The sequence below is a fragment of the Cupressus sempervirens genome, chromosome 1 (genome assembly GCF_028749045.1).
Source record: "Cupressus sempervirens isolate cs-2001-9-10 chromosome 1, ASM2874904v1, whole genome shotgun sequence".
In the NCBI taxonomy this organism is placed as follows: Eukaryota; Viridiplantae; Streptophyta; class Pinopsida; order Cupressales; family Cupressaceae; genus Cupressus; species Cupressus sempervirens.
Window position 1 is genome coordinate 818,660,473 of NC_143118.1, and position 8,990 is coordinate 818,669,462.

The 8,990-nt window shown below is 38.9% G+C and overlaps 1 protein-coding gene across 1 annotated transcript in view; it reads left to right on the plus strand.

Annotated features, from left to right (window-relative positions):
• Nucleotides 1-8,335, plus strand: part of LOC149580383 (uncharacterized) — a 33,802-nt gene extending 25,467 nt beyond the window's left edge. The window contains exons 2-3 of the mRNA XM_089790506.1: nucleotides 7,507-7,580; nucleotides 7,797-8,335. Of these exons, the coding sequence (XP_089646632.1) occupies nucleotides 7,507-7,513 (7 nt within the window). The 3' untranslated portion in view covers nucleotides 7,514-7,580; nucleotides 7,797-8,335. The remainder of the gene's footprint in view (nucleotides 1-7,506; nucleotides 7,581-7,796) is intronic.
• The last annotated feature ends 655 nt before the right edge of the window (nucleotides 8,336-8,990 follow it).

Sequence of the window (8,990 nt, forward strand, 5' to 3'; positions counted from 1 at the left end):
ACCTGGAATTAGTTGCTGTAGTAAGCAGCCTTCCAAACCCTCAAATCAGCAAGAATAAACAATAAACTTGTTGCAAATACTGTTAACGCATTGTAGCAAATTCACTATTCATCCGCACTGTAGCAAAACACTATTTATCCGTACTATAGCAAAACACTATATGAAACCCAGTATGTTTGGAAACACCGTTAATCCTCTTGACTGTGTCTTTCAACAGCGAAGAGAATGCTAGCAAAGAGGGATTCCATCCTCCAAGCCCGATAAACAAATATCCAGCAACATAACATTAATCTTCATCCAAGCATACTAAAAAGAAGCTCTTCCATTTTTTTTATAGTGTTCTCACAAGAGCTCAGTCTTTCGTTTTTTCAATGTGGGATAAAACATAACTTCCTTTATATAACTTATGTCTCCAATGTGTTATAAAATAAAGCGGACTCTTTTAATTTAAATATTTCCCACAAACTATAGTCTATGCATTAATAAAGTTAAATATTTAAATTTAACTTTATAAAATAGCTTTATTAATGCATAACAAATCTTATCAATAATAAACAATTCTTCTTGTCGATTTTAAACAATTACCATCGACATACCGTTGCCACTAGATGTCCGACCATGTTCAAGATGACTTACTATAAATAGTAAGTATGCCCAAAGTTGTCTCAAAACCCCTCAAAAAGACTTGCAACTGAAACTATCTAGGCCAAATGGCTTCTAAGTCTCTTTAATGTCCTGGTTAGCCTACGGAATGTGGGGAAATAGGCTAACGACAACATCATGCTATGAATGCTAAAAAAGGGACATTACAGTCCGCCCTTCCCAAAATTGCTTGTCCTCAAGCAATTTCAACTTTGGATGCTGTAATATCTGCGCATTTTCTCAAGTAGCATCCTCCACTGGTAGATTCCTCCACTTGACCAAGTACTCCTTGATGATCCGCCTACGAAGCACCCTCTCCCTGGAGTCAAGTATAGCCTCGGGAATCAAGATAAGCTTTCCCTCATCATCAAGAGGTGGCAATACTACTGAAGGCACCACATTGTGGCCCAATGCCTTCTTAAGGCGTGATGCATGGAATACATTAAGCACTTTACTGTCTGCAGGCAATTCCAACTCATAAGCTACTTCGCCCACTCTCGTGATTACTTTGAATGGTCCATAGTATCGTGGTTTCAATTTCTCTACTCCACTCTTCTTGAGAGAGGACTGTCTATACGGCTGTATCATGAGGTACACTATGTCTCCTACCTCGAAAGACCTCTCAACCTTGTGCTGATCAGCATATTGCTTCTGTTGATTTTGTGCTTTTTGCAAATTTTCCTTCAAGGATCGCATAATGTCCTGACACTCCTGCAAAATATCCTTGGCCTTAGGCACCCTACTGTCCCCAAATAACAAATCCAGAAAATTAGGAGCATCATACTCGTACAGTGCCATGAAAGGGGACATTTAAATAGACATATGGAAAGAGGTATTATAGCAGTACTCCCTTAGATGTAGCCACTTCACCGAAGCCTTCTGCTCTCCTGCAATGTAGTTTTGAAGGTACCCCTCAACCCATTTATTCACTCTCTGTCTGCCCATCAGTTTGGGGGTGGTAACTAGTACTTGGAGTTAGTTTTGTTCCACACAACCTGAACAACTCCCGCCAAAAGTGGCTCATAAACCTACTATCCCTGTCGTTGACTATGCTCAGTGGCATCCCATGTGATCTAAATACCTCTCGAAAGAATAGCTCTACTGTCTGTACTGCTGAATATGTGGACGAAATCGCAAAGAAATGTGCAAATTTCGTCAATCTGTCTACCACAACAAAAATACAATCTCAACCGTGTGCCTTTGGAAGGCCTGTGATAAAATCCATGGAAATGCTATCCCACTTCTTCTCTGGTATAGGTAGGGGTTGTAGTAAACCGCGTGGAAAGGAATGTTCCTATTTGCTCTGCTGACACACTGGGCACTCCCTAACGAACTGTAGCACTTCTGATTTAAGTCCCTTTCAAGTGAAGCGCTCTCTCACCTGTCGATATGTCTTAAAAAATCCTGGATGTCCTGCTAATGGTGAATCATGAAATGCTCTCAAGATCTTTTGCTTCATGGCAGACCCAGGTACCAAATAAATCCTTCCCTTGTAAATGATCAAATCATTTACAACAGTGTATCGACTATCCTGAATAGCTCCTTCAATAACACTAGATGCCCAACTATCCTTGGCATACTCTACCAAGATCAACTCTCTCCAATCATCAATGACTATCCCAATAGCAAGCAAATGAGGCCTTCTGGATAAAGCATCTGCGACAATATTTTTCTTCCCTTTGACATAGACTATGTCAAAATCATAGGCCCGTAACTTACTCACGCATTTCTGTTGCCTGTCATTAAGATCCTTCTGTCCAAGGAAATGTTTCAAGCTGTTATGATCTGTTTTTACTGTGAATCGGCTCCCTGCTAAGTATTGCCTGAACTTAGCTAGCGCGTGCATGATTGCTAGCATTTCTTTGTCATAGATGCTGTAAGTTCTCTCAACACCTCGTAATTTTCTGCTCTCATATGCGATGGGATGTTTGTCCTGCATGAGGACAGCTCCTACGCCCTTTCCCCAGGCATCACACTACAGCTCAAAAGGCCTGGTGAAATCTGGAATAGCTAAAACAAGACATGTACTCATCAGCTCCTTGAACTTGTCAAAACAATCCTAAGCCCTCTCTGACCACTTGAAACTGTCTCTCCGTGTCAAATTTGTAAGTGGTGCTACTATCTGTGAAAATCCCTTCACAAATCTGCGGTAGAACCCGCAAAGCCCAAGAAATCCCTTGAGTTGTGAAGTTTTCTTCGGCGGTGGCCAATCCAGAATGGCCCTGATCTTGTCTGGGTCAACCTGAACACTTCCTGCATTAATAATATGCCCTAGATAGAGCAACTCTGTCATCCTGAACTTGCATTTACTCATCTTGGCATATAATGATTCCCTCTCTAGAATGCTGAGCATTGCATCAATATGCTTCAAATATTCCTCCCAAGTACGGTTGTATATCAGTATATCATAAAAAAAAATCAACACAAACTTCCTCAACTGATCTTTGAACACTCTATTCATACAGGAGTGAAAAGTGGTGGGGGCATTAGTCAACCCAAAGGGCATGACTAAGAACTCAAAATGTCCGTAGTGGCATCTAAAAGCTGTCTTCTCCACATCCACCTCTCTAACCCGTATCTGGTGGTAGCCAGATCTCAAATCAATCTTAGAGAAGTAGCAGGCGCCATGCAATTCATCAATAAGCTCATCAATGCGTGGAATAGGGTATCGGTTCTTGATTGTCTTCTTGTTTAGCTCCCTATAATCAATGCACATCCTCATTGTACCATCCTTCTTCTTCACCAATACTACTGAAGAAGCGAAGGGACTCTTGCTTGGCCGTATGTGCCCCATGCCAATCAACTCCTTAATTGCCTTTTCTATTTCATCCTTATATCTCTTTAGATGGCGGTAAGGTGTGATGATAACTAGCTTGGCCCCTTCCTCTAACTCAATAACATGCTCGATTCCCCTATCCGGGGGTCACCCTGGAGGTATCTCACCAAACACCTTAGTGTGTTTGGTTATTATTTTTTGTACATTAGGTGGATACTCCTGTTTATGCTGCTCTGTCACCTCAGGCATTACTCTGAACTCTGCTGTCCACTGCACCTGGTCGTGTCTGAAGAAACTCTGCATCCACTTGAGTGACACCACTCGAAGTCTCTCATTTGACAGACCTCTGAGCACTATCTTCTTACCATTTGCCTCAAACCTCATTTCCATTTTCTGGAGGTTAAATGTAAACTCTTCCAGAGACTTCATCCAATTCATCCCAAGCACCATATCCTGATCACCAATGTTGACCACAAAGAAATCTCCCACCATGTCATAATCTCCTAAACGAAGTTGCAAGTTGGTGATTTTCTTGGTACAGTCGATTTTCAAGCCATCGGCAACCATCACCTTAAATCCCCTATGCTCCTTTGTATGTAGCCCTCTGCGTGACACAAACTTCTCATCAATGAAGTTATGTGTTGCCCTTGTATCAATGAGTGCCACAAATCTTTGTCCATCCAAAGTACCCCTAACTCTGAAAGTGATGGCCTCCTGTATACTGGACAACTGAGCTATCGTGCTATCTCTGCGTGCTTCCTCATGTGAAGAATTATCATCTTCATCTGATTCTGATGACTTCTCTGAATCTCCCTCCACTGACTCTTCTGCTGAAAAGTACTCCATTTGCTTAGCTTTTGCTTTCAATGGACACTTATGTGACAAATCCCAAGGCTCCTTGCAATGAAAACAAAGCTTCTTCTTCCTGAGATCATTAAGTGTCTCATTGTCCAACCTCTTACTTTCCTCCTTACTCTCTATGAAAAGGTTTACTGTCCTTATCTTTCCTCGAAGGGAAACTCTTTGCCTGGAATTTATTTTTAGAAGCTGAAGAGGAATCCATGTCACGAGCTTTCTTAATGGCTTCTTGCAAAGTGGGAGGGTTGAGAGCTTTAATCCACCCTCTCAACGGATCAGCTAACCCATCCATAAATAGAACCAGTATCCTCCGTTCAGATACATCTGTTACTAACACTGCAAGTTTTTGAAACTCTGAAATGTATGTTTCCAATGATCCCCACTGTTTAAGCGGAGCTAACTCCTTGAAATGGAGTTCTGGATCCTTCCTATCAAATCGTTCAATCAGTCTTTCCGTAAACTCCACATATGAGGTAATGTGTGCATGTCCCATAGTGACCATACTATGATGCCACCACTCGTGTGCTAACCCCTCCAGATGAATTGCTGCATACTTAATAGCTTCTTTCTCAGGCATAGGGTTCAATTGAAAGTATGTGTCAAGCTTTTGAACCCAAGCTCTTGCTGTAGACTTCCCCGAGCCATCATAATATGGTAACTGAAGTTTTCCTACTTTCTTCTGTAGCTCATAGCTCTGGTTCCTATCATGTCCACGTGGCATATGTTTCATCCGCACATCCATATACTCCCTAAAGGTAATTGTAGCAGTAAAATCTGGACCTCCAGCTTCCCAATCTCTCCTCAACTGGTCCTGTATATCAGTGACTTGGGGCTCTGGTACGGGCTACTCTGGAGGTCTAGGAGGAAATGTGGGAATCATGGGCCTTGAACTCACTGTCCTAGTTTGCTGGGGTGCATGACCGAAATTGTTCCCAACTTGTTCGCCTCCATTATGTGTCCCATCTTGATTATTACCATTCTGATTATTTCCTCCACCCACATTAGCATTCAACCCCATTTGACGAGCCATCATCTGCATCATAAGCTCCAATCTCTGACTCTGTTCCTGTGCTCTCTGCTTTGCTAATCGCTGTCCTTGTGCCAAGGTGTCTAATAACTGTAAAAATCTTTCCTCCCCCTAATCTGGACTGGCATTCCCGCCTTTGCCTAATCCTGTATTCCTGTCATCTCAGTCACCCATATTGCTGTCTTGATCAAAGAATACCTCCTTTGTGTCTGTATGATTGGATTCTATGTCCACCTGCATGGATGAACTAGAGTGTTCGTTCTGCAAGTCTGAAATCCTATTTTGTCTTGCTCTGGTATTGCGGAAATTATAAGGCCCCTGTCGCATGCTCAAACATAAATCTTCTGATTTTAGTATTTTGACATTTCGTCAAACACTTTCCCCTCTATCCGACTATTCCAAATTCCCTATAAGACCTCCACAAGATGGCAGGACTTATAGCTCTGATACCACTGTAATATCCTCCCTTATTTTTCCCAAATAACGAAACTTGCAAGATACTTTATGATATCAATTAATTTTTCTTAATAACTCAACATAGCATTTTTGTCAAACACTTGGCACACATACTACAATATATAGGAAAATCTGAAACTTCTTATTTGCTAATTAAATATTGATTTTTGCCATGTAAATGTGCTCATACAATTGTTTAACATGCTGCAACAAATATCAGTCTTGTATTCAACAACTACAATGCAAAAGTATTAAAATTTGACAGAAGAAACCTGGAATTAGTTGCTGTATTATTTTTGCAGATGTAGTTGGCAGCCTTCCAAACCCTCAAATCAGCAAGAATAAACAATAAACTTGTTGCAAATACTGTTCACGCACTGTAGCAAATTCACTATTCATCCGCACTGTAGCAAAGCACTATTCATCCGTACTGTAGCAAAACACTATATGAAACCTAGTATGTTTGGAAACACCATTAATCCTCCTGACTGTGTCTTTCAACAGCGAAGAGAATGCTAGCAAAGAGGGATTCCGTCCTCCAAGCCTGATAAACAAATATCCAGCAATATAACATTAATCTTCATCCAAGCATACTAAAAAGAAGCTCTTCCATTTCTTTTATAGTGTTCTCACAAGAGCTCAGTCCTTCGTTTTTTCAATGTGGGATAAAACATAACTCCCTTTATGTAACTTATGTCTCCAATGTGTTATAAAATAAAGGGGACTATTTTAATTTAAATATTTCTCACAAACTATAGTCTATGTATTAATAAAGTTAAATATTTAAATTTAACTTTATGAAATAACTTTATTAATGCATAACAAATCTTATTAATGATAAACAAGTCTTCTTGTCGATTTTAAACAATTACCATCGACATACCGCTGCCACTGGATGTCCGACCATGTTCAAGATGACTTACTATAAATAGTAAGTATGCCCAAAGTTGCCTCAAAACCGCTCAGAAAGACCTGCAACTGCAAGTATCTAGGCCAAATGGCCTCTAAGTCCCTTTAATGTCCTGGTTAGCCTACAGGACTGTGGGGAAATAGGCTAACGACAACATCATGCTATGAATGCTAAAAAAAGGACATTACATTCAAAGGCTTACTTTCAGCTCAAATATGCCCTTTTTATCAATACGCTATCTTTATAATGTCTTCTTGTACCTGAAGATCACAAATTCGTTTTTGAGTGATGTGGGATTGTGACTCAGCCAAAACTCAGTAATAACTTGACAACTTGGAAAGTACATATTTTCTTGGAAAAACTCAATTACAAAATGTTTCAGACGAGCTTAAAAAATCATGCCAAAGTGTTTTCTATAAAATTTGGTAAGTGAATACAAATGAATTACAAAATGGCATTAAAATGCGAAGCCAAATACAATAGCTAGTCGTTAACTGACAATTATTCATTTGTGATAAGTATCTTTGAAAATAATTACTATTAACTGCATATGTGGGCAAGTAAAAAATTACAAGTTTTTACAATCTCCTCATCTGTATTCTAGTGAAATGTTGGACGGTTGAGATCATCTTTATCACTTTGTGAATGGTTTATCACATCTGATGCAATTTGATAAATCCTGCACTATTGTACAACATTTATTTTTTATGAATTGGGTTTCTTAGTTTCATATTATTATATTCATGCACAACATCCCTTAGCTTTTTCTTTGGAGTTCAAACATGCTACATGTACAGGGTTCCCTTTTAAATAAGTTTTTCTTGTATGACATTTCAGGTATTGATTGGCTGTTCTTGAAGATGGAGTGTCATTCCACATTGCATTATTGATTGTATCTGGACAGAAAATTTGTAAGATATTTCCCTTTTTAAATTGTTATTTGCTTTTCCAATCTGTTATGACACTTACATTATGTTTTATTAATTTCTGTCACATTCTGATTCGACTCTAAATGCTTTTTAAAAATGAACTAGATATCACGTCTGCTTGATGTAATTGTAATCTTTTTCATCTTTAATATTAATATTAATATCTTTCGGTGTTGTGGTCTCTTGTTTCCTTCACAGGGAGATGCAAATTTGTTTATCAGATGATAGTCAATACACATTAGTTATGTATGGTTCTTTGAATGGCTGAGCAAAGGTCAAATGTATTAATTCTGAAGATGTTGACCAGGCAGGACTCATTTTGTATACTCAACATGCACACATTTTTTCTTCAATGTATTTCAAATTTTAGAGGCACATAAGGATGGATTTAGCAAAATAGAACATCACAATAATTTAATGTATAGAGCTCATCTTTTCTACAAGGTGTGTGCATCTTGACCGGACAGCAACATTTGCTGTATTTTTACCATGTATGAAAAGCTATAGAGGAGTACTATTTACATTTGATGCACTCCGTAGATGCTGGGATTTACTAGATTGTCTAAATCAAGCATGATATGATGCCCAGTACAAATTTTAGCTGGCATTTGAATAACTTCATTGACAATTGTTTAGGAAACAGATGAATTTGCGTTGGGAATTTTCCCGTGCCTCTTGGATTTCGTGTCAAAGCCTTGATGAGGGCCAATTGAAACCTTAGGAAGCTTGTAATTTCATCTCCTTTTCTAGAATAAGGTCTTATTTTTGATCTGTTAACTGTGCTCAAGCATTATTAGAAGGCAATTATTTAATTTTGATGCTGTAGTGTAGTTGCAAAGCATCTTGAAGCTCACACTGGATTTTAGTAAGTTCATTTGATGAGATTCTGGCGGCTCCTATGACATGCATTGTTGTAATTATAAAAGTTCTATTTTGCTTGGCCTTCATTTACTCCGGTAGACTAGGTGTTCAATATGTGTGGCTTTGATTACCTTCACCACATCATATATGTATAGATATCTGTAAGCTTTAACACACAATTACTATTAGCCATGCGACAAATACTCCACTAAAAACCAAAATAAAACTATTGAAGACTAAAATTCATGGAAAACTGAAACAAAACTATTCACACAACAAACTAGCTTGTAGAAAAGCACAACCATGGCAAAAGGAGAAGAGAGGACTGTTGGCTTCTGATTTGACATAATTTCAACAACCTTTTGGATAATCCTAAACCTAGGAATTAGCTAGAGACTATGATGGGCATTCTGAAATATAAACCTAAAGGACCAATTGACAAGACTCTGATGTCTTCTCCACTTTGAGTTCTACAAGATTCAAGCGAGTATACCTAGGAATTCACTCTTTACTTCATTAAAACTCAAAACT